The following is a 25,945-nucleotide window of genomic DNA, read 5'->3' on the forward strand; positions in this document are numbered from 1 at the left end:
TTCTTGTTAAACATGGGAATAGCTTCATTTTGAGGTAACCTATACTTTCTTGCTTGAAAGGATGATCTGTCAAAGGGTGGAAGAGGCTGGTCTGTGGAAATAAGCTAAGACCTCTGAATCTGTGAAAGACTGCCTGTCTGTTAGAATGGGTAGTATATGTAGGTAACATTGTTGAGCTGTTATCTATGGAAATGGTTAAATTATTAGGTAATGGTTCCTTTTTTGTAGATGGTTGTGTAAATGTCAATAGAAGGAATGCAGATATACATGTACTTCTATAAAAAGTTAACACTTAAACAATAATAATAGGTGTTAAAGAGGTCAGAGCAATTCCTAGCATGATATTACAAGAAGTGTGAAACTGAGGTTATAATAGCTAAACACTTTTTGTTTGTTTGTTTTAGTATTGTTTTGTTTTTCATGATTGATAATTCCAATTGATATAGCCTGGGTGTAAATGTTTAGGATCTAAAAAACATTAATTCTAATCAAAGTTTAGATACAGTCCAGATAAAATTGCTTTAAGTGCCAAAGCAAGGAAAATTAAGGAATTGTGACTTTCTTTTTTACGATGATAAACAATAATTAGGATTTGAAGTTCATGTTCATTTGCTTCCTAGATTGTTTTACTCTTGTTTTCAAAGCTCAAAATTCAAATGCCCCATCTAGCTTTAAAGATGTTTTAATGGCCAGAAAACTTGTGAAATAGTAGGAAAAAAGTAATAAAAACTTGTTCGAAGTCTCCTGATAATAGGTCTTTGGGATTTTTGGTGGTGGTGGTGTTTTATTTATTTATTTTATTTTATTGTTTGTTTGTTTGTTGTGCTGTGCTTTTTTTCTTTCTTTCTTTCCTTTCTTCTTGTCCATGATGGCTGACAGAAGTGAGTTGCTTATTGTTAGGCTTAAAAGTTCTTTGCTGCAAATACTTACGTCAGCCCCATAATTAATGTTTTGATGAAACTGTCTCTTAAAAAAAATCATCATCACGTATATTTTCTGAAATACCTACTAAAAGTGATATTAATAAGGTTAAATACAGCCTACTGAATTTGATCTCCCTGGATTCTCTGGCATCACTACAGAAAAGCTCCTTCAGAATATGACTGCATACAAGGTAAGTTCTCACTACAAATCACATTCTATCTTTTTATTTAAATATAGGTGGACCAGGTTAGAACAGGATGGAGCAAGATAGCTCTTAAATTTCAGGCACTCTAAAGTATTGCTAGCTTTCTTTACTATAGACATTTTAAATTATTTGGAAGACAGTATAGTTATCCGTAATATTGTTTGTTAACAGTTAAAATAATTTGATAATATAATAATTTCAAATGTATGTATGAAATATTTATATTTGAAATTATATAAAATTTAATTTCAAAATATTTTTTTTTCAAACTAATTAAATTAAATTAAATCAAATTCATTGAAAGCTTGTGCCCTGAGTTTTCAAACAAAATATAATCCGATATTTTTTTTTTCTCAATTTTTTTTTTTTCTCAACTAAGTGAAACATTAATATAGCGGTACCTTAAAAAATGTGGATGAAATTATAGATACATAACAGTTTATGCAAGGTTTAACACTGAATTCTCAGTGGCTCAGGAATTTGTTCTAAGGACCCACATTAGTTAATGCATACTGTGAACTGTATGTGCAGTTTTGTGGTGGGTTGAACGTTTCTGTGTGCCAAATGCCAACCCAGTCACTCTCTCCCTCTCCCTCCTCAAAAGGATAAGAAAAGAAAGTAGAATGAAAAAGCTCATGGGTAAAGAAAAAGACATGGAGATCACTTACCAATTACCATCATGGGTGAAACAATAAATAATTTAATTTTAAAGAAAAAATAATTTAATATAGTGACAATAAAAAGAAAGCTTAACTCACTGGAAACACATTGTTCATGGTAGTATGTGCCTGAGATTTCCGGGGCTACATATTTTAAACCTTCATATTCTTTGACTACAGAATGGTTGCAGGCTTACAAAAGGGAAGAAACAATGATTTCTACATCAGGCAGATGAATTACAACATCCCAGAAGATACTCTCTACTATGGGGGAGAGAGACAGAGGGAGAGAGGGAGGGAGGGAGGGAAGGAGGAGGAGAGAGGTATTAATGCCTAGAGAATAAAAAGAGAGGAAAGAAAAAATAAAATCCTAATTCTGTTGATTGTTGGGACAGTGTGCCTAATGGATGGTGGGTAGGCAATACAGAAGACTCACTATACTTGAGATGAAAAAACTTTTAGTTCTTTCCTGCTAAAACATCATTGACAAACAAGGTAAAATAGGAAGTATGTTGTTGATAAGCTGCAGCTGTAAATTGCCAGAAGAATCACAAAGAATTGTATAAACTGTCGTGTTAATTATTAAATATAAAGTGAAATTATTACTCAAAAATAAAAGGCAAAAGAAAAGAAAAATAACAACAACAACAAATTATGCTGACTACATGGTGGCAACAGCTTTATTTCTCTATGTGCCAACAGCCAATTCTTGTTGTTCTTTTTTGCTGCTAGACTCTGGGAGACCTTAGCTCCTACCAAAGATTAAAGAGAGTTAACTTTTCCTGATTCCCATATACTATGGGGAGTATCACCAGGCAGTAGATAGCCATAAACAGGGCTTTTGTCAGTAAGAAGTCTGGGAAACACTGATATGTGTGAGTTACAGCTGAACAAAATCTCAGAGAATAATGGTATCTGATTCCTTCTGAGAACTAAAGGGCCTGGAAATAGATGGTGGTCCTCCTTACCCAAGTTGTAATCAATTCATTAATGTCTTGGGAAATGGAAAACACTCTTAACAGTGCACTGGGAAAGGCTATACGAATGCTGGAGTGCTGTTTGGGAATTGATAACACTTTTCTTCATTTCTTCCATGATGAAAGGTGCAAAAATCCTGAACTAAGAAAAATAATCAACTGCATAAATGCAAGGTGACAAAAAATTAAGAAGCACAGTAGAAGATTTGGGGTGTTAAAGTGAATCACAAAGACAATAATAATGCTGTATAAAGAAGACAAATTTCTTCCAAGATATATTGATGTATGTGTTATATGAAAGAAACCAGGCTATGTGTTCTACTTTACTGTTCATATGAGTTACATGGATGCATTTTAGGTTCTATATGCAGTTTACTTACCAAGCTTTCAGAAAGCTAAAGGAAGCGAGAATTATTGGCATCCTAGAGAACATAGTAAGAAAGTTTAATTGCTTAATTTACTCAATTTAAGTTGAAATGTTAGTAGTCCTTACAGAAAAAAAAAATCAGAGGGACAGATCTGATGAAAGATATCTGATGGTCAAAAATGAGCTTGTCTTGAAAAAGACAATTATTTTTTTTTAAAGGTCTGTGCAGGGGGGAAGTGAATTGAAATAAGGATCCTCCCCACTGACTCCCCCCACCCACCCCACAAAAATAGTATTTAAAGAAGAAAACCCAGAGGGTTTATATAGATCATATCTTTATTAATTTCAACCTATAGAAAAACAGATTAAAACCCCAAGATTCTTAAGACCATAGTAAAAATTTTGGCTGTTTCAGAAGTTGTCTTCAAGAGTCAGTGCTCTTAACAAACCATTTTTAACAAACCATTACTGTAATTATAGTGTAGATAAATGATTCTTTTTTTTTCCCTCTTTGCATTGTCAATTTCAATTGAAAAAAATTATATCAGCCAGCCTGTAGGTTGGCCGACACCAAGACCTCTTACTTGATAGCTCTTAAATCTAATTACTGTCCATGAGCCCACTTGTGTTGGATGGTCTTACTAAACCTTTTATCTTACTGTTATTATTTTATCTTTTTACCTCTAAAGACTTCATAAGGCTTAGGTTACCAGTGAAAAAATACTTAAATCCTCCTATGCTATTGGCCAATTACATATGCTTAAATTAAAAGCTCCTTTCTCTTTCTTGTAACGAAAAGAAATCATTTGTGCAGTAAGTACTCTCCTTGGATTATGTGAACTAAGTTCCGGTCCAAAAAGCCCATTGATCCCACAATGTCTAAACTAGTGTTGTCTAGTTTTATGTGGATCAATTACTTTGCTTGAATGGAGCACAGGGTACCTGATCATTAAATGTATGTATTTCTACATAGCACGATTGGTTAGCTGTGAAAATGGTTAATAGAAGAGGAACTCGGAGTTTCCCCAGAGATGGTGAGCGGTAGGATGATGAAGATGTAGAGTTGGGAATGTGCAGAATATGGTGTTTAATTCAGTAAAATGACACCCACCCTCTGTATGCAAATACAGGAATAGCGCAGGGAGAAGGTACCTCCATTGTTTCCTGTTGTGTTCAGATCATGTCGCTGCCAAGACATAGAGACCAATGAGAAGTAAGAAGCATATTTATTTATTTGATTTTTACCTCCTTGTTAAAGACATCAGCTTTATAAAAAAATGTTGCAAGGTACCAGTATTAATAGAAAGACTCCTTTGAGTGCTATTCACTTTTGCAAAAAATCTTAGTTAATTGGAAAATTCTAAGCTTATTGTTGATTCATTAGTAATTTGTGGAAGATAGCATTGTAAAACTCATCGATTTTGTTCTAATTTTGTATGCTAACGTTCCTGTTGCTGTCTTGACTCCAGTGCATTTCTTCAAAGGATTAAAATACATGTATTTCAGACCATAGACATAAGGCTACAAGTACTAGCATTTTAAAACCTGCATCTGAGTTTATTTAAAAAAAAAAAAAAAAGTCTGGAAGGTCTCTTTTTTATTTTCTTTGTCCTTGAGGACCAAGAGGTGAAAGGCTAAGCCTCTGAATTCCTTATTCTAGGCCTTTCAGAAAGTGAGATAAGTGAGGTTTTTGCTCTCAGGTCAGGCAATGTAGTCTCTTCTTTCTTTGGCTTCCCTTGATATGTACATTTACCTGCTGCAGCTATGCAGCAGCTGCAGGAGGTTGTAGTATTGTGCCAATACGTTTGTGTTCTTCCCCAACAACTGTCTGCTGCATTTTCAAAGTGAATCAATTGCTCAATATCTGTGGATATAATTGCACCCCCTGTGGTCATGCCAGCTTGGGTACTGACAGCACTGGGGTAGTGGTGAAGAGAATTCTGGCAGCCAGATAACTTTCAAGCATTTCCAGATGTCCTGTATAGGTACTAGAAAGCTCAGGTTGCTACAGCATAGTTGGTGGTGGTACTGCAAATAGCTAAGTCTAGACTGATACTGCCTATACAGGCAGCTATCTCTGTCTAATATTAGCATCCATGATAGCACTATACACTGGATAACCTGATGAGAATTCAGACTTTCAGAAATATGGGGGCATTGCTTACTAGAGAATCTTGCTTTATTTTTTCTCACTACACCTTTATGAGTTGGAGAAGCACTTCTAAGGAGTAAACATTACAGAGGAAGATGTATGGTACTGAAGCATGAAGAATCATGTTTACCAGGGTTGGCTGGGAAGTTTTTAGTACAAAAACATTTCCAGAATCAAAGCAGAAAGCCCTAATCATTGCATTATCCACATTGTTTTTGTTTGTTTGTTTCAGTAAATCAGTAAATCATTTCTTATAACTATAATATCAGAATCCTGTAGCTCTGTTTGCCTTTTTTTTTTTTTTTTTTTTTTTTTTTGTGAGAAGGAACTTTGGGATTCATTCTCATATTTTTAGAGCTAAGCAGCAAAAGGATTTAATAAAGATTTGCCAGATAAACTTGATTGCTTCTTTGATAGAATTATAAAATTAGTGGATGAAAGAGAAGAGTAATATGATATGCATTTCCAATTAATTAAGGAAAATATTTGATACTGCGTTCTATAAAACTCTTCTCTCAAAATTAATTTAAATTGTCTTCAATATGAATGTTATCATGTGGATGAAGCACTGATTGAAGATAGTAAACAAAGGGAAATGATGAGCAGCAAACTCCTGACTTAGTAGGAAATGACTGCTGGGTTACTGCCAGAGAAGGTGGTCAGGTTATATTCTGTTCCTCTACTAATGGTTTAGAAGAGTTTCCTCTTCTAAACAACACATCAATTAAGTTACAGAGGATACTAACTTGAAAGAAAAAATAAGGGCTAAAGTGCTGTGAAGTGTACTTGTGTACTTTAATACAGGAGATCACCTTGATTTCTAAATGAAAGCTGAAAAATATCAACAGCATCTCTTATGTAAAGTTTTCCAAAATCCAACTTTTGTGAGGAAAGCTGCAGTTCAGCAGAATTCTTGTGCAGATTCTAAGCTCTCGGTGACTTCAGTAAGTATTAATCATAAGATCACATGTTGTATTAAATAATGAAGTATGGGTTTAACATTAAACTTATGCTTAAGTTCTTTGCTGAACTGGAAATGTAATTTCTATAAAGCACAAGTGAATCCTAAAAATAGAAGTATAAGAATGTTAGAAAGATATGCATGGAATCCTACATTAATAAACTTTCTACTGGATGTCCTAGGTTACTCCTGCCTAGAAAAATGACTAAGGAGAATGAAGAAAGAAAACATTATTTAATTTGCCATGATGTGAAAAACAATTAAACTTTTGTATCCTCAGACATGCTCCTTATGCACTCCCTGTCCTCTTTTTTCTTTAAAATATAATGCATAGAAAGAAATTAAATAGGTGCTTGAGAAAGCAAAGTTGTTACTGCAAGGGAGGACATTTAAGAAGAAATCATACTTTATTGAAATCAGTGGTAAAACTTCCACAGAATATAATGAGAATTATAATTTTAGCAGGACATGAGGATGGCATGTTCCCATGTAGACCTTCACCTCATGCTGTAACATTTGCAACCTCAAAATCAAGATAGTATAGGGTTTTCATTTTGGTCTATCATGAAAAAAAAAAAAAAAAAATACATAACCAAAAAGAACTTCCCTTTTTGAGTTGGAGAAGGGGTGAGAAGTAAAGTATGAAAATAATTTGAGAGAATATGGGGACTGCTAACTTATGCTTCCACCTTCAAGGTATCTGTTTGAATTAAAAATAAAATAAAATAGTGGAGGAGCCCGTGAGGAATATGCGTGTGACCATGTAGCTCTTCTCTCCAGCTTCCACCCAGAAGGCTCCCAGCAAGAACTGAATGGTATCATCCTTCAGTCAGAATGCAGACAGAGAGCACATTTGAAATGCAAACAATTCACAAAAGAACAGCTGTGTGCAGCAAAGCTTGCCTGCTGTGGATCAGCACGTGAAGCTGATATTCGTGTCATGCTCCCGTTTGTGGAACAGGATGAATACTGTGAATCCCTTCCCTACCTGACACTACTTACATGCAGCCACAAATCACTTCTTGATTAAAATCATTTTTGCAGGAGGGATGCCTCTAGATTAATTTATTATTTGCAGTAGAGTTGGATACAAGGGAGAATACAAACCTGTGAATTAATTATTTTATGGCTGAAAAGGCAGGAAGGCTTCCAACAAATTCAATTTTCAAAATACTTCCAACTTGTCACCCAAGTAAGCCAGTGTGCACTTGGAGACCAATTGAAAAATGGAGGTAGATATCATCACAGAATATATAAACCAGCAGGAATGTGAATGTTAGCCAAAAGAGCTGAGAAACTACAGAACTAGACTTTACGTGAGCAAAATGCCCAGCCAGCTTCAATTTCACACATGTGATGTCCTTGGGATAGGTATTTAACATCTGACAGTTGACTGCCTCCTCAGCCATGGCCAGATCTAATCTATTATTAAAGGCAAATGAAACGACAGGGATTTTACTGACAACAGAACAATTCTTTATCCAACATTATACATTTTCTGCAAAGAGACTATCTGATGCTTTCAGGTCTGCATCAGACCTGAAAAATAGTGTGAACACAATGCTGGGACATGTGCTTTGGACTCCCAGCAGAAGAACATCAGTGCTAATGGTGCTAGTTGAATCTTAGGGGAACAGCGATGTAACCAAGCACGGGTTCAGAAAAGACAGAGGAAAGAGACATACGCCTCAGCAATTTCTTTCTGGTCTTAGAGGCTCTAGGGAAAAGTTAAGGCACTCGATGTGATGGGAAGAGAATTGAATGGTTTATATATTCTTGCATATTCTGGCTTTTATTCAGCATGACACAGATGAATTTTAGAAACTGATATGTGAATCTGTGAACAAAGTGCTATGCTTTTGGTTTAGTGCTTCATATCCAGCTTTCTCTGAGCATTCACTGCAGAATCTCAGTGCTGTATTAGTAGGTTCAGGCAGAAACAAGGTATGAAGAACAATAGCTGTGAGTGAGTCATGAGGACTGATGCTTGAGCCTGTGTGCTCTCTGTGCTCTCAGAAGGAGGCAAATCTATATTTCAGTGCAAAAAGAACAAGTAGGACAAAAGTAGAATGAACACCTTTTTGTACACCTTGGTTAAATAAATAAATAAATAATGTTTTTGAAGGAGTTACTCGTTAGGAGACAGATTCAGAGCACATCCAGGGTGTCTTCCCAGTGGAAGCTGACTGAAAGATGGTATAGGAAAGTGGAACAAAGGATATTACAGGCAGCTACCAACTTTTCAATATGCTATATTCTGTATGCTCAAGGAATAAATAAATAAATAAATAAATAAATAAATAAATAAATAAATAAATCCAAAAGAATACTCAGTAAACAAAAGTACTGAGAGCTACCAAAAAATATTGATACTGATGTGTAAGCATTCCTCCTGTTGTAAAATTCTCTCATGAAGGATACTTTGGAATAAACTTAGGGAATTGTTACTTATCAGTACAACATAGTAAGGGTGGGGGAAGACACAAAAGGAGTGTTTTACTGTTGCTTTCTGGTGGCAAATACCCAGGACAAGTGTTTTCTTTTATGGGAGGTTCATTTTCCTGTGGTAGAATAGAACTGTGGAAGAGGTATTTGCAAAAGAAGATACACTAGGGGTGATTGAGGTTCCTGGTAACAGGTACAGCAGCAGTAAGATGCTGGCAGTGGTTGGACATGTACCGTGGCAGTGAATGGCTAGTTGCTCACTAACAGCTGGAAATGGCCATGAAAGTAGAACCACTTACTCCATCCAAGTGTATAGTTCCCAAATGGGACAAGGAAATAAAATTCCAGCCTTACTGAACTTCCTCCTTCACATCTTGACCTCCCTGTGGTGGTTTGTAGTAGTAACAACAGCATGCAGCACATCCATGTTCTCTGCTGAGCACCATGTGGGTCTTTGTAGGATTAATATCTAAGAAATCTAGGAAGCAATAACAAATAAAGAAATGTCATGGTTACAATTGCAGCAAACTAACATTGAGTATGCAATGTGATATTGAATTAAAAATAGATAAAATAATTTGGGGCTAAATTCTCACAGGTGTTTTGCCACAAAGAATATTATTTTCTGTACAGCTGCAGTGTGACTATATTCAGAATGCTGATTTAAATGTAGGGCACCACATTGCCAGAAAAACATTGAAGAGATTTCAGAGAAGAAGATTAAAATCAATTAGGGAGGTGATCATTTAGGAGGAAAAATTAGAAGAGTTAAATGTGCATAACTTGGATGGTTGACAAAAATCTACTAATATTTGAAGGATAAGAAAACACCGGAAGATTATTTAGGGTGTTTAATGGAATAATAGAATATGATATGTCCCAATCTAAGCTCCATTATTTCAAGACACACCATATTTTACTAGACTAAATAATTCCCCTGACAGTGATGTCTATTAGGCTGTCACAAGACTGGCTTGTGCAGAAGGTTAGCTTATAAATTGCAGTACTTTTCAGAGATGTGACAATACATTTTCTTACAGAGCAAAACTTCAACAACAAATACAAACCACAAGGCTTGTCAGGGTCTACAGCAGCAGCTTTTGCCCTGCCGCTTACTTCTCTTTCACCTTCTTTTAGACATTTTTTTGTTTTGTTTTGCTGTCTGCTCTTGACAAACTGTTGGCTCCTTTGGTTCTCTGCTTCTCCAACTGGCAAACCTGGAGCAATTATGCTTTGTCTTCCAGGACCAATTGTTATCTCTTCCAACAAGTGGTTGTTTCTCACAAGCATAAATAAGTATTTGGATAACAAAAAGAAACCACAGAGACTGTAGCTATGACCAACCAGATGCAAGACAAGACAAATGTGTGTGCATGTAATTTTTGCATATATTTACTCAATATATAACAGCCCTTTTAATTTGGAGCAGACCATTCTGTGATGTGGGCTTTCAGTTTGTTTTATTATTATTATTTTTTTGGAAAATTAACAAGGTACAGATGGGGTAAAAGCCCCATTTCTAAAACTGACTAAAATAAAATCCTTGAGAATGAGCAAGATGATATTATATGTACTATTTTGTTCAATCATTTTATGTCTCTGATCCTCTTTGTTTTCCTCATTCTCCCAGCAGCTCCTATACTACTCTATTCCATTAGAAGCTGAAAGGTATTTTGCTTTCACATGCTAATTTGTCATGGTTACTCATACCTGCAGATTTGTCTAGTGAGCTGTTTAATGACGCTCAGTAGTATTGCTTGAAAATCATGAAGTTTCAGAGAAAATATTATTCTTCATCTAAGATTTCAATAGCTAAACTCCCTAGCTTTGTGTGTATGTATGTTCCTCACACACATATGATTTGTCCTATCAGATGACATTTGGCTCTTATTGCAGTGCATACTTTGTGAAAATGTAGCGGTGAGCAAATAGATCGATATGAAGCTCTCTAACAGTCTCACAAATGCAGTGTGTATATTTGAATGTGTGCTTGAGTGCCTTATATCTTAATCAAGTTTTATTTCAGGGCCAGCAGACAGAAATGCTTTTTTCTGTAAATGTCTTGGCATATCTTTATGGATACACTGCCCATAAGCAATTTTCATGAGGTTTATATTCTTGTGTTGTTTCTAAGTTCAGAAAAACTAGGTAAGAGAAATAAAACTAGACTTTTAAGAGAAAACCATAAAATCAATGGACCTGTATAATCCACTCAAAATAGCGAGAGAATATGGCCCGACTTTTATAGCTGTTATACTGAAAATAATAAAACTGACCCCAACAAGCTTCCTAGAGGAGATGTATCAAGGTATTTGAGGTAAATATTTGGTTACTTTAAACACACACAACTTCAGTAACTGGGGAAGGGCACAAATCCAAACATTGTACCTGCAAATACTGGAATCCTTTAGATTATACACAGATTTATCTCCACCCAGCATTAGGGAACGTTTTTTCCCTCCCCCCATATGTCTATATACATTTTCCATTATGTGTATATGTGTTGAAAGTACACAGATCTGGGCTTTGATATCTTTCTGGAGATTAAAATAGTTTGAGTGATTATAAGTAAATAAGAGATTTTAAGTTCACTGCTAAAAATAAAATAAAATAAAATAAAATAAAATAAAATAAAATAAAATAAAATAAAATAAATAAAATGCATACCTTCTCCAGCACAGTCAGCAGTTGCTTTCATAAGAGGGATAACACCTCGCCCAGAATATACAGGCATCGTGTGTCTGGTGATGTTGAACTTCTACTTTAACTTTTGCCTTGTCTGTGGTCTAGAAACAATGCAGGTGCCTGCAGTGGTTCTGGCAGCATTTTAACCTGCTTTAGTCCAGAATTACATGTATGAAGGAAAGAAGTTTTGTCTCCCTAATCCTGATCTGATGGGCTCAGGAACAGCCTAGGACTGTGCCTTGTGTCATCAGTTCTGAACAGTCCTTTCCTGAAATATTTCTGGAGCTTTTGTGCTACTACTGGCACTGAGATTACTGAATAACTTCGGTCCTGGCCCAAGTTGTTCACCTCAGCATCTGACTTCTGTGATGGAGTTTTCTCATGTCAGCAGATGGTATTTAATGAACTAAATGAGCTAAACTAAATTAAATGAGTTTGTATCCATTGCTATTCTCAAATACATTTTGTTTCCTCTTTCATTTGTTCTCTGTCAAAAGTTAGTAAAAAGTTGTATGCCTTCATATGACCGATTGTACATTTGTACAAGAATCACTTCTTTGTATTATGAAGTGTGGGCTATTGCAAATGCCACCAGGCGTGTGGTGGTCAGTGACATGATGGTACTGTTATGCTTGAGCCATCCATCTGTGCATTCCCTTTGCTGACCCGAGAAAGCACCTGCTTCACCCTCTGTGGCCTTTGTGACCATGGGAGCAGGTCTGACACTTGTGATGCAGTAAGAAAAAGAGGTCTCTCATTGTCCTGCTCCGGTGGCAGTGGTCGTGCCCAAGGCTGCCGACAGATACCTCCAGACAGGATCAGCACATGAGTTGCATGCATTGCTATCCCTTTTTTTGTTTCTTGACATTGATTTTCACCTTCATTCCTCTTCCTCCCCCCCAGTCTCATTGCAGCTGAGCAACCTGCTGTTTATTCTTTGCCCCATTGTTCCCAGCTTTGCTGCAACCGCACTCATATTTGGTTCTCATGATACAGTTACCTTGGTAATCTCATCCTTGTATGGAATTGCTGCTATGGTTACCTGGGTGCTGCTGGCCTTGCAAGACTGCTCCTCAAAATGTGTTGTCCCCTCCATCTATCTGTGAGGTTGAGCCACTTCTCATCTAGACCTCTCTTTGCCACCTGTGCCACCCAGCTGTCCCTCACAGCAGTACCTGTAACTTTTGTCAGCTTCTCACACGGTTTTCTGTCACGTCCATCAATTTATCATGCCATGCTCTGTAGTCTTCCATGCCCTTGCCAGTTAGCTGAACCTCTTTTAGAGTTGTCATTTGCCAGCAGCCCTAACACATTGGATTCTGTGTTATTAAAGAGTTTAGGTAGTTAAACTTGCATGAACTCAGAGATGCTGGAGGAACTGCATTTATAGTGCAGGAACGTACTATGTATTAGGCAGACAGTTGATGTTGCCACCTGTGTCTCCCAGTGAGCAAACTGTATTTCAAAAGCATGTAATGACATATCAAATACCCAGAACAGTTTTTCGTAAATATGTAAGTTGTAAGATGACACCCTCTGTTAAATTTCTTTTCACAACTAAGTGTTAGAGGAACCCCCTGAGACTTCACTTCCTTGTTGGTACCTCTTTTTCCAATAAAGTGGGGTGGGGAGCATCCTGGCATGTAGAGGTTACTGAATGTCTCTAGGTCTAGAAATTGGCATGGGGCAGCCGAGCGCCTCCAAGCTGCAGGAGGCATCTGGCAGCATCTCCAGCTGGTGGAAGGATGCCTGTCTTGACAAGCACTAGCCATAGCCAGCCATTAAACAACAGAAAAATGGGAAGAGGGCCTGAAATTCAAGCACCTCTCTGAACATGTGGCAATTATATACAGACTTAAAAAGAGACTGATGGAATTCCTGTAATCATATGTGACAACTGTGCAACCCCCACCAACTCTTATCCTTTAGAAAACAGAGCCATCTCTTACTACTGTTATTTATATTTTGACAAAAGAGATTCACTGTTATGAAAACAGCGTGAATGCTTAAAATAGAGTGTAAGAAATGGTGATTTTTGAAACTGTGCAAGAGGTGCAGTGCCCAGAAGCATTTTCTGTTCTCTATTATCAGGCATCATGGTGGTGTCTTTTCCCTTTAGCACAACGCATATCATTTGTTTGCTTTGGTTAAAAGTGAAAGAACTCAAGCCTTCATTATCCTTAGCAGTAGGCTTGCAGAAATATGTCTTGGTGATTTTTTTTGTGAATCTAAACTGTAATATAGTATGTAATGAAGACAATGCACTTTGCAAGAAGCAACTACTGCACAAAGCAGTGAGAGTTTTCTCAAATAATGATCCCTAGAAAAGTGTAATTTTAATTGATTCTGACATTGGTCAGAATGTCAGAAGAGGTGACAAAAAATGCACATGCGATCACTCACTAGTGTAAAAAGACAGCATTATTCAGTGTTTCAGTTTCTAGACAAAACTGGTCTAGAATTATCTGCTCAAAGAATTCTTAGAAGAAAAAGTTGGTTTGCCCCAAAATAAAATTCTATGTGGAACAACATTTGATTTTATTATCAATAGAATTCAAAACAAAGAACTGAACTTCAAATTATCATAACTAAATCATTATTGTTTTAATTATGCAGATGCATTCATTTTGACTGTATTTAATAAAACATTAAACTGGATTTCCCTATCTCTTTTTTACAGGTGTTGCAGCTTTGCCCTTCACCTATTCTTTCCACTACACAGGGCAACCTGGAAAACCACTTCAGACACAAATATTGTGTCTTCTGTCTGGCTCAGCTGCACAGAGCCTCACAAGAGTAACAGGACTGTTGGTGAGTTCTGGGAAGTAAAGTTGTTTCATAAATCTTTTTAAAGAAAATCAGATCTAGGAGTCTTCAGTCCTGGGAATTCCTAGGGATTTCTATAGGATGGCCTGAACCATCTAGGAATGGTTATTCCTTAGGCCAAAGACTCATCACAAGAAAATGGATCTGACTGAAATGACACCCCTTTACCCTCCAATAAATAAAAAGGGAAGAAGAAAATGAAATGAGATGATCATGAGTATTCAATATATAAAATAACCAACATAACATGGGATTATCTGGCATCATCTAACCAAAAGTCCATCTTGCCCAATGTCTTATCTCTAGCACTGGTTAACAATTGATGCTCTTGGAAGCAAATGAGATTGGGGCAAGTATATACAGACATTGTAAACACCTAGCTGACACAATTACTCATGCAAAGACTTCATAAGGAAAAACTATTCTTTTATGTTTACTAGTCTTTGATATTTTAGTTTCTATTAACTGTTTAGTCACAATGTGAGTCTACATAAATGTCAGCATATGTAAAATCCTGGTGCAGTAGTTTCCGTAGTTTAACCATGCATTGCTCAAAGAAATGTCCTAGTCTGCTTTCTTTTTCCTTTTAACCCATCTCTGAGTGTTTCTTTTAGTTCTTAATTGTATATATGAAACTGAGCAGCAGTCCCTTCTTTGGATTTTCCATGCCATTCATGATTTTATAGCTATCTGTCATGATTCAATTCAGCAGTCTCTTTCTAGGCATAATCAGTGAAGACTTGTACAGTAGCATGAGTACATTATTTTTTTCTCCATTCTTTCAGATGTTTGTTTTTTTTTTTCCTGTTTACAAACTGCATTGCTTTTGTAAATGCCTGATCACCTAATGTTAAGAGACACTTCTGCAGCTCTTCATAATCAGCTTTAACTTTTAATACTGTGAAAAAGTAAGTAATAGCAATTAAAAATGTAAAAATAAAACATGTTTACATTCCAAAACTTTTCACTTTTACCTTTTTCTGGAGAAAAAAAAATGATTTTGGAAAGACATTTTGCTATTTTTTTTTTCACAGAAAGGAAATTATGAAACTTTCTCAGCTATTATAACTAAGAAACAAGGATTATGAAATATTTTATAATATATATATGTTTGTACAGGGTATAAATATTCTATATATAAATATAGAAGGCAGGAACCAAATGTTGAAGGATGACAAGAGCTATGAGGTCTGTCTGCACTATTATTTTATTGTGAACATATGCATTAACTAAAACTATCAATGAATCAAGTTAATAATGAGTAAATCTTATCTAAAAATAGTGGATTGGAGTTGTTTTTGTTTTTGTTTTTAATGGGAGTGAAGAAAGGACAAATTTAATAAATCAGAATCAGTATTTGGATATTACTTTAACTAATCATTTTGTCACATTAAAATATAAACAAAATATAAACAAAAAAGACTCAGATTAGAAATAGTTTAAATCTGTGGGTACAGATGTCAGGATACATAGTTTAAAACTCATGTTTTTTTCCTGACTAGCTTGGTTAAATTTAGCTATTTAGGATTACGTAGAGATTTCTTGAGGTTCATTTCAGAAAGAGATAGCATCTAAGAGTGTATGGTTTAGTAAACAGAAGATTTACAGTCACTGGATGACTGGCATAGAACTTGGTGACTTTTTATTAATTGAAAAATAATTTCAGGAGGATCTAATCAGGAGATTCAAGAGGTCAGATGCATCTTTGGTTTGGTACTATAAGAAAGAATAGAAAGTACTGAAAATGTAAAAGCATTATGCTTTGAATTATTATAACAGAATAATTTATTTTAGAATGTTTTAAAGTATTTCATTTTTTAAACAATTCATTGTTCATTTTGGGAAAGAATTTATTATTTATATTGGTATTTTCTTATAAAGATAAAGAGACAGTTTGCTAGTCACATTTCAGATCACATAAATCATTTTGTTTTAACCTTAAAAGTTTTAAAAACACTTTTAAAACAATATTTTAGCTTTTAATTTCTTTTCTGCAGTTTAAGTTGCCCATCAAACTTAAAAATCCACTTTTCTCCAAACTTGTGTTGCAGTGCTAGCTTAGAGCTAGCATCTGATGAGTTTTAAAATAATATTTGCAGTATAAGTTTAAACATAGGTTCAGAGGAGATTTTAAATATTTGATTATAGATTTTATGCAATTTTCATGCTCTGAAGCCATGGTACAGATTTCTGTTTTCACATATTCTTTCTTTCATGCATCAGACATATCCATCCTGTCTTGTCATCAGTACTTTTCACAGATTCTTAGAATCTTTATTGATAATCACATTCAGATGCAGAAGGTTTATAGCAGAAAGTGCAGAAACTGACAGACTGCATAGTGTACTTCTCTAGATGGATAGCATATGCTGTTTGTCATTAACCAAAATAGCTGTGTTCCTTGACACCTGATGAACCACAAAGAAGATGTAGAGCTCTTCCTATATTTCATAGTCAAAAAATACCATCTTTAACATGAACAACCTTTCATTTTTATCTTTGAATAACAATTTGCCAAAAAGTATAACAATTAGCAGCTGGCTAGAATACTGCTACATGCAAGTAGAATACGAACACACAAAATTAAAATAAAATTTTAAAAAGTATAAAGTTGCTTGAGCTAAACTTCTGACAGTGTTCAGGTACATGGTAGTATTTATATCTTTCTTTTATTTCTTTCTGCAAGACCTAAAGAGGTCTATTTTAATTGCATAGAAGTACATTCTCAGAATTTTAAGAACTGTAAAACAAAGCTTGTAAGTAACAGAAAAGGGGATTTGAATGTGAAATCTTCAAAGAACATCTTTTTTTTTTTTTTTTTATTTTTTTTTATTACCTCCAAAGCTATATATTAGTAATGGATTCTAGAGACAAAGATCATATCAGTAATAAAGTCTTTAACTACTTGAGTTGCTACTCAAGTAGTTAAAGTAGTTAAATCAAGTAGATTTCCCTAAAATAATGTGTCCAAGTTTCCCATGTATTTATTAGTGTGTCATCCAACTTCAGCCCTTGAATTTCCACTCCATTTCTATCACAGACTTTATGTTAAAGAAAAATTAAACAACCATAGCATGTAGAAGTCAAGGTTTTAAAGGAGGGATGGGTATAGACACTACAAAAGCAAGACCACAATTACCAACTACATAAGAATTATATAGATGGATTTAGTTTGTAGATTTGGATTGGAAAATAGATACTAAATAACTAAAATTTTAAATAAGTAATGCCAAACTTTGTTGGGGAATCTAAACTTAAAAGAACATGGCTATTTGGGAGGCTACAGGGAATAGCTATATAGCTATAAGACAGTTGCCTGTAAATCAAAATTATATGTAGGATTACGGATATTGCTTATGTTTACACAGCTTCCATCTTCACAGTCCACAGAATGAATGACATTCAGCTTGGCTGCAGAGGGATGGGACTTCAAACACTTTGAACCTTTCAAAACATCTGCCTCAAATTGTAAAGTAAATTCAGATTCTGCCTTATAGCCTGGAGGTTTCTGCAATTCCTAAAGGAATTGCAGAAGTGATGTCCTTCTTTTCTTCCTCATTAGTTCCTGTCTGTCCATGACCCAGATTGAGAAGCTAGATTAGAGCCATTACAGCCAAACGCTGTAAGGTGCTTTTGCTCACCTGGTAGCTGAAGTTCACTGGCTGCCATCAACATTCTAAAGCAGACTTTGCAGGTTTGAACTGGATTCCCCAAAGGGGAGATGCCATATCCCTGTAAATATCTTCACTCATCAGATGACAGTAACAAAATCTGAAATTTTAATTAAATTTTAATCGAGCAAAAAGTTTGTTATATACCTTTATTAATCCAAGGACATTTTTAGGAGTATTGATTTGCAAGAATGCTTGGGTAAATATCAAAAATATATTTTTCTCCTTGTTTCTTGAAAGTATATTGCCTTTTTTTCTTTCCAATTTGTTAACTCTGAAGTTAAAGCTGAATTAGGTATTGCATTATTATCTTTTCCTCTGGTATTTTGGAAAATGTAATGGTGTGCACGGGCATTATTCTTCATGGAAATTGTTTAGGTTTTTCTCTTAAACATATTTACCCAGTAAAAATATGTATTTTATATTAAAATCAAATAATGCTATTATATCTATGTATTTCAGATCATTAACTCTGTCTTACTTCACTGTTTCAAAATATGCTTTTATATTCTTTTCTTTTCCCATGTCTTTGTTTATCCAAGCAAGTAGTTTCTGCTCTTAAGTAACCAAAATACTTTTGACTTAACTTGAGAGATGTACAGTTAAAGAATATATAAGTAAATATTTTAGGGACAAAATATTCTTCTCTCTTTTTATAATGATATGAAAATCTCCCTTTTTTTCCTTAAGACAAGATGGTAGCTATATGAGTACCAAAGCTACAAATCTGGTGGTACTGCAGGTACAGATGTATGGAGTACAGAGTGCTTGTCTAATCTATAAGAAGTTCTTCACCAACCATTTAGTTCCTGACTGTTCACTCACATCCATGCATTTTGCTGCCACTGCACTCTGGGATATGAAACATTTAACCAAGAATTAAAACTGTCTGAAAATCTGCTCTCAGAATCTCTAGCACTGTAATAAATAAATAAATACCTACATAACCTGCAAAGAATGTTACATTATTATGATTTTTTTTTTTTTAATTTTCCCACTGACATTTTTCTCCATGGAAGGGTTTAAAACCAAATCCTCTACAGATTAGCAGTTTTTCTGCTGTTGAAGTCTTTTTTTTTTTTTTTTTTTTCCTGTATTTTAAACCATTTAATGATGGTGTATTACAATGGAACTTATCTGTTTCCTCATTCCCTAGTGTTGCATAATTGCTCATTTGTAAATTATTAGCTAACTATGCATGCAATCTGGTACATGGTAAGAAACAAGCATAACTATATTCTGTTAATGGTAATTATGTGTTTAATTTAATTTCTTACTGGCATTTCTTTTAACTGTGTAGTCTATTTTTAAATGTGTTGGAATGAAGTCCAAAAAAAAAAAAGCTTTTGAGTTGGGAATGTTAAGGGTACTAATATCCTACACTAATTACTGTGGAATTAATGGTATTAACTATTGTCATTCTATAAGATCTGGGTTCTTTGTGAATTTGGTTAATAGATGAGCCTGTAGGGACAGTTCATGTGATGAGGCCCTCAGGATGTTGATGCAGAAGATCAACTTCCATATTCTGTGAAGTCCTGTAAGTGCTAGCAGAGAGGAAAGTTAAGTACATGTTTAGGTCCTCTGCTGGACTGAGATCAAAGTACTTTGTTCCCGATGTGTTGTAGAGGTCAAGGAAGACCATTTAGAACTGTGTGGCGGTACATTTACCTCCATTTCATTGAATACATTATCTAGTCCTCAAGTCCTCAATAATAATTAGAATCCTAAAAACAAAAACAAACCAACCAAACAACAACGAAAATACAAACAAAACAAAACAAAACAAAACAAAACAAAAAAAAAAAAAACAAAAAAAAAACAAAACAAAAAAAAAAAAAACAAAACAAAACAACAACAACAACAAAAAAAAAACAAGCAAACAAAAACTTGAAAACCAAACCAAACCTCTTCCCCCATCCCCCCAAAACCAACCTAGCTTCTGACATAGTTCATTACTGTTGTCAACACTTCATCACAGAGATCAGTGGAATGGCAATGATACCATATCCTTACAGGCAGGCTTGTGGAGCTTATGATAGAATCAGTGCTATTATCCTGCTTAACAGCAGTGTAAATAAGAACCCTATAGAAAAAAATAGCATGTTGACTAGGTTCCCTATAAAATCAGTAGTGTGCTAACTAAAAATTATAGTCAGATTTCTTGGAATGTTTGAATCAAGGAACAGATTATATAGGTTTCAATACCTTCAATTATTACTGCAACAGAAAATTGTCAGGGCTTGTTACTGACTGGATAACAACACTGATATCTTTTCAAGTGACAGGATATTTTTTACTATGAGCCAATATTTGCATCATTAAGCACATGAAAGGCTTTTATTAATTAATAAGGAAGCAATAATCTACTTTACTTGACATTGGTGAAGGAATATGTAGGAGACTGTCATTAAAATATTGGTCCAGCTGATTTTAACCTCCAGAGCATTCTCATTTAAATGAAATCAGTGTTTACTCCTAAGCCAATGATGAATTTAAGTGCTATGAGATTCATTTAGGATTTGTGCTTAAATATCATTTTGGAATAAGGATTAGAAAAGTTTACAAAGCTTAAATAATATAATGATTTGAAAGAGTAGTTGTTTAGGCTAATAATGCTTAAGGAACATTATTTAAAATAACTCTATTATGACTATTATTATTAAGTACTATTATTTTAAAGTCTAAATACTTTTTGCAAAAAATTTAGACTATCTAGCCCATATACCAAAATCAGGACAATATCCTCACACACCTTTCATGTCTTCATAAAATTAATCAGCTAAAATCAAAACCAGACAAATAATAACAATAATAATAATGGTAGCAGTGATAATAACAACAACATATTAGTTTTACAATCCATAAAGCAGCTTTTTCAGCAGTACACTTTGAAACCACAATATAGTTAAAAACATCATGTCATCTGTCATCTTTCCTGTTTTAGAAATAAATGTTTCTATAATGCCAAATATTTCTAATTAGAGAATAACTTAACAACTGAACGCCATTATTACAATGGCATAATATGTTTGAGTAAGAAGAGCCTGTCTGAAAAACATGAACTTGCTTACTCTTAGGAGACATTTTCCCAACAAAAAACAATGAGGCTGCAAAATTCAACTAACTTGACAAATTAGATTGGTCTTTGTGAAGAATGTTTTCCCTGGCTGCTTTAGATGTACTGTCAGAGTCCATTTTCTACTACAGAAATAAACAAATAGGAAAAAAAAAAAAAAAGAGAAAAAAAAAAAAAAAAGATAACCTGATTTTTTTTTGTGCATGTGACAGAAAAGTAAAAAGAAAAAAGTCCATAAAGAAGCTGATCAAATTGTTATGATTTCAGACTGTAATAAAAAGGCAGGGCTGACACAACAAAAATAATTTAGATTAACAGGTACATTTGCAAAGAATCTTTGCCTTTCTTCCAAGCAGAAAGATATCTCTCAAATTCTGAAGGGACTATGCATATAGGCATGTTGACATTAGTAATTGGGTCAGTAGATACAAATATCTTTGCCCGGAATGGAAAGAGAAAATTGTGAGGCCAGTGGTCAGATACCAATATAATGTTTAATTTCTATCCAAATAAGCTAATTTGCTGAAATTCTGTGAGTAATACAATATGGTTAACTTGGGGTACAAAGAGAAGAATATAGCATGAGTGCTTGTTAAAATGATATATGTAAATGTAATGATGTATTTATCTAAACATGGCTTGAAAGAGAGAAATTTGATGGCTAGAATATGCTATTGTGTGTGTGGATGGAGTCATATGTCCCAAAGCAGCTGGCACTCAGGATTAGCTGTTCCTTAAACCTATATTTTAAATCAGTTTAGGTGTAGTCAGTTGAGATGGTCAGATGGATCTGACACACCACCAGTGACAGTGGAGGAAACAGACCCATTCTGCCCTCACTTTCCCTCTTCTCCCAGCACTCCTGGGCAGGTGCTGGAAATAATAACCTAAACTCAGGCTAGTCAGTTCATTCCACCAGCAAAAAATAACCCTACAAAGAGAAGTAATCTGTGTTTTTGTTTTGTTTTGTTTTGTTTTGTTTTTTGTTAATCAGATTGACAGGATTCGGTATAGGGTCATCTGTACACCAAAAGTGTTGCAAAGGAGGTGTCAGAACTATGTGGTTTGGGATTAAGCAGAACTGGAAATCCTTTGCACAGAGGCTATGGGTCCTGGTGACTCTGGATCAGTCATGAAGCTATGGTAGGCAGATGTGAAAAGAAGTGTGTTTGTTTTTTTTTGCAAATCTAGTCAAATTCCATTTGGTTTGTTCAGATATTCATGACCTATATCACCATCTTATTTCTTTGAGGATGGAATAGGTTTTTTTTAGCTGTTATTTTAGGGTAATTAACCCCCAAAAATTAAAAAAAAAAAAAAAAAAAAAAGTTTCCACATTTGCCCAGGACTCAAAATAATCAGTATCTTGTGCATTACTGAGTAGAAGATTTGAGACAAGTTCTATCTCTCACTGAGAGTATTTCAATATGTATATAGAGAGATAGATATAAATTATATAGAGATATAGATAGATAGATATAGATATATCTTTTAAAGAGAGTGTTTTAAACACCCAGCTGTCAGATGTGCAGAGTTTGTATGAGAGAAATCTCTATCATTGAAGCCCTGAGTGTCTGAGCCTGTTGCTGCCATCGGCGGGAGGCAGAGAAACTGCGTGCGTGAGGTGCGAGCAGGTGGATGACCTGGTCCGCATGGTGGCGGAGCTCAAGGAGGAGGTGGAGAGGTTGAGGGCCATCAGGGAGTGTGAGCGGGAGATAGACTTCTGGAGTAACTCCCTGCAGGGACTCAAGGGGAGGTGCCGAGGTGAGACTCCCCAAATGGGGGCGGACCCCCTGCCCTGTCCCCGTCGGGCAGAGGGAGGGGATCTGGGAGCTGAGGAGGAATGGAAACAGGTCCCTGCTCGACATCGCAGGCGATGCTCTCCCCTTCCGGCCCCACCTTCCCAGGTGCCCTTACACAACAGGTTTGAGGCCCTAGAGATTGAGAGGCCGGTGTGTGAGGAAGAGGTAGCAAATGTTCCCAGGAGGATGCCTGGAGCGAGGAGGTCGACTCCGCGCCTCAGGACTGCCTCCACCAAAAAAGACAGGAGGGTTATTGTTGTTGGTGACTCGATTCTTAGGGGAACAGAGGGCCCTATTTGTCGGCCGGACCCTACCCGTAGGGAAGTCTGCTGTCTCCCTGGGGCCAGGGTCAGGGACGTTGCCAGGAAGCTTCCTAACCTGGTACGCCCCTCTGACTATTACCCCCTTTTGATAGTCCAGGCGGGCAGTGATAACATCGAAGAGAGAAGCCTCAAGGCTATCAAAAGGGACTTTAGGGGGCTGGGTCGGTTAGTGGATGGAGCGGGAGTGCAGGTGGTGTTTTCGTCCATCCCTATGGTGGCAGGGAGGAGTTCAGAGAGGACATGGAAAGCCCACCTGTTAAACACGTGGCTCCGGGGCTGGTGCCAACGCAGAAATCTTGGGTTTTTTGATCATGGGGCACTTTACTCAGCACCTGGCCTGATGGCCGCAGACGGGTCCCTATCTTTTAGGGGAAAAAGGATCCTGGGCCAGGAACTGGCAGGGCTCATTGAGAGGGCTTTAAACTAGGTAGGAAGGGGAATGGGGCTGAGGCTAGGATTGTTGGGGCTGTGCCAGGGGGAAAAATGGCAAGGCCGGAGGATAAGGCAATGGCCCAGCTGAAGTGCATCTACACCAATGCACGCAGCATGGGTAACAAACAGGAGGATCTGGAAGCCATCGTGCGGCGGGCAGGCTACGACTTGGTTGCCATCACGGAGACGTGGTGGGACCAGTCTCATGACTGGAGTGCTGCAATGCCTGGCTATAAGCTCTATAGAAGGGACAGGCAGCATAGAAGGGGTGGTGGTGTGGCTCTCTATATTAGAGAGTCTTTCGAGGTTGTAGAACTCGAGGTTGGGAATGACAAGGTCGAGTCCCTTTGGGTTAGGATCGGCAGGGACAACAAGGCTAGTGTCCTGGTCGGGGTCTGCTATAGACCGCCGAACCAGGATGAGGAGATGGATGAGGAATTCTACAGGCAGCTGACAGAGGTTGCAAAATCATCAGCTCTTGTACTCGTGGGGGACTTCAACTTCCCTGACATATCCTGGAAGCACAACACAGCCCTGAGAAAGCAGTCTAGGAGGTTTCTGGAGAGCGTGGAAGATAGCTTCCTGACGCAGCTGGTTAGTGAGCCTACCAGGGGAGGTGCCCCGCTAGACCTTCTCTTCACAAACAGAGAAGGACTGGTGGAGGACGTGATCGTCGGGAGCTGTCTAGGGCAGAGTGACCACGCAATGGTGGAGTTCACTATTCTTGGCGAGGCCAGGAAGGGGACCAGTAAAACCGCTGTATTGGACTTTCGGAGGGCTGACTTTGAGCTGCTCAGGACACTGGTTGGTGGAGTCCCTTGGGAGGCGGTTCTGAAGGGCAGAGGGGTCCAGGAAGGCTGGGCGCTCTTCAAGAGGGAAGTCTTAATGGCGCAGTAACGGTCTGTTCCCACGTGCCCAAAGACGAGCTGGCGGGGAAGAAGACCGGCCTGGCTCAACAGAGAATTGTGGCTTGATCTTAGGAGGAAAAAGAGGGTTTATAAGCTTTGGAAAAGTGGGCAGGCCACTAAGGAGGACTTTAAAGAAGTAGCGAGGCTGTGCAGGGACAAAATTAGGAAGGCCAAAGCTCATCTGGAGCTCAATCTGGCTACTGCCGTTAAAGATAACAAAAAACGTTTCTATAAATACATCAACACAAAAAGGAGGACTAAGGAGAATCTCCATCCTTTACTGGATGCGGGGGGAAACTTAGTTACAAGAGATGAGGAAAAGGCGGAGGTGCTCAATGCCTTCTTTGCCTCAGTCTTTAGCGGCAATACCGGATGTTCTCTGGATACCCAGTACCCTGAGCTGGTAGAAGGGGATGGGGAGCAGGATGTGGCCCTCATTATCCATGAAGAACTGGTTGGTGACCTACTACGGCACTTAGATGTGCACAAGTCGATGGGGCCAGATGGGATCCACCCAAGGGTACTGAGGGAACTGGCAGAGGAGCTGGCCAAGCCACTGTCCATCATTTATCAACAGTCCTGGCTATCGGGGGAGGTCCCAATCGACTGGCGGCTAGCAAACGTGACGCCCATCTACAAGAAGGGCCGGAGGGCAGACCCAGGAAACTACAGGCCTGTCAGTTTGACCTCAGTGCCAGGAAAGCTCATGGAGCAGATCCTCCTGAGAGTCATCATGCAGCACTTGCAGGGCAAGCAGGCGATCAGGCCCAGTCAGCATGGCTTTATGAAAGGCAGGTCATGCCTGACGAACCTGATCTCCTTCTATGACAGAGTGACGCGCTGGGTGGATGAGGGAAAGGCTGTGGATGTGGTCTACCTTGACTTCAGCAAGGCTTTTGACACCGTCTCCCACAGCATTCTCCTCAAGAAACTGGCTGCTCTTGGCTTGGACTGGCGCACGCTTCGTTGGGTTAGAAACTGGCTGGATAGCCGGGCCCAAAGAGTCGTGGTGAATGGAGCCAAGTCCAGTTGGAGGCCAGTCACTAGTGGCGTCCCCCAGGGCTCGGTGCTGGGGCCGGTCCTCTTTAATATCTTCATCGATGATCTGGACGAGGGCATCGAGTGCACCCTCAGTAAGTTCGCAGATGACACCAAGTTAGGTGCGTGTGTCGATCTGCTTGAGGGTAGGAAAGCTCTGCAGGAGGATCTGGATAGGCTGGACCGATGGGCTGAGGTCAACTGCATGAAGTTCAACAAGGCCAAGTGCCGGGTCCTGCACCTGGGGCGCAATAACCCCAAGCAGAGCTACAGGCTGGGAGAGGAATGGTTGGAAAGCTGCCAGGCAGAGAAGGACCTGGGAGTGATGGTGGATAGTCGGCTGAATATGAGCCAGCAGTGTGCTCAGGTGGCCAAGAAGGCCAACGGCATCCTGGCTTGTATTAGGAACAGCGTGACCAGCAGGGCTAGGGAGGTGATCGTCCCCCTGTACTCAGCTCTGGTGAGGCCGCACCTCGAGTACTGTGTTCAGT

The 25,945-nt window shown here is 37.5% G+C and overlaps 1 protein-coding gene across 1 annotated transcript in view; it reads left to right on the top strand.

The window, feature by feature from the left end:
* LOC311431137 (uncharacterized protein) overlaps positions 1-25,945 on the top strand; it is a 312,109-nt gene that overhangs the window by 158,588 nt on the left and 127,576 nt on the right. Inside the window, exons 7-8 of the mRNA XM_084508389.1 lie at positions 14,056-14,186; positions 17,570-17,674. Of these exons, the coding sequence (XP_084364515.1) occupies positions 14,056-14,186; positions 17,570-17,596 (158 nt within the window). The 3' untranslated portion in view covers positions 17,597-17,674. The remainder of the gene's footprint in view (positions 1-14,055; positions 14,187-17,569; positions 17,675-25,945) is intronic.

The sequence above is a fragment of the Aythya ferina genome (genome assembly GCF_964211825.1).
Source record: "Aythya ferina genome assembly, chromosome: 2".
NCBI lineage: Eukaryota > Metazoa > Chordata > Aves > Anseriformes > Anatidae > Aythya > Aythya ferina.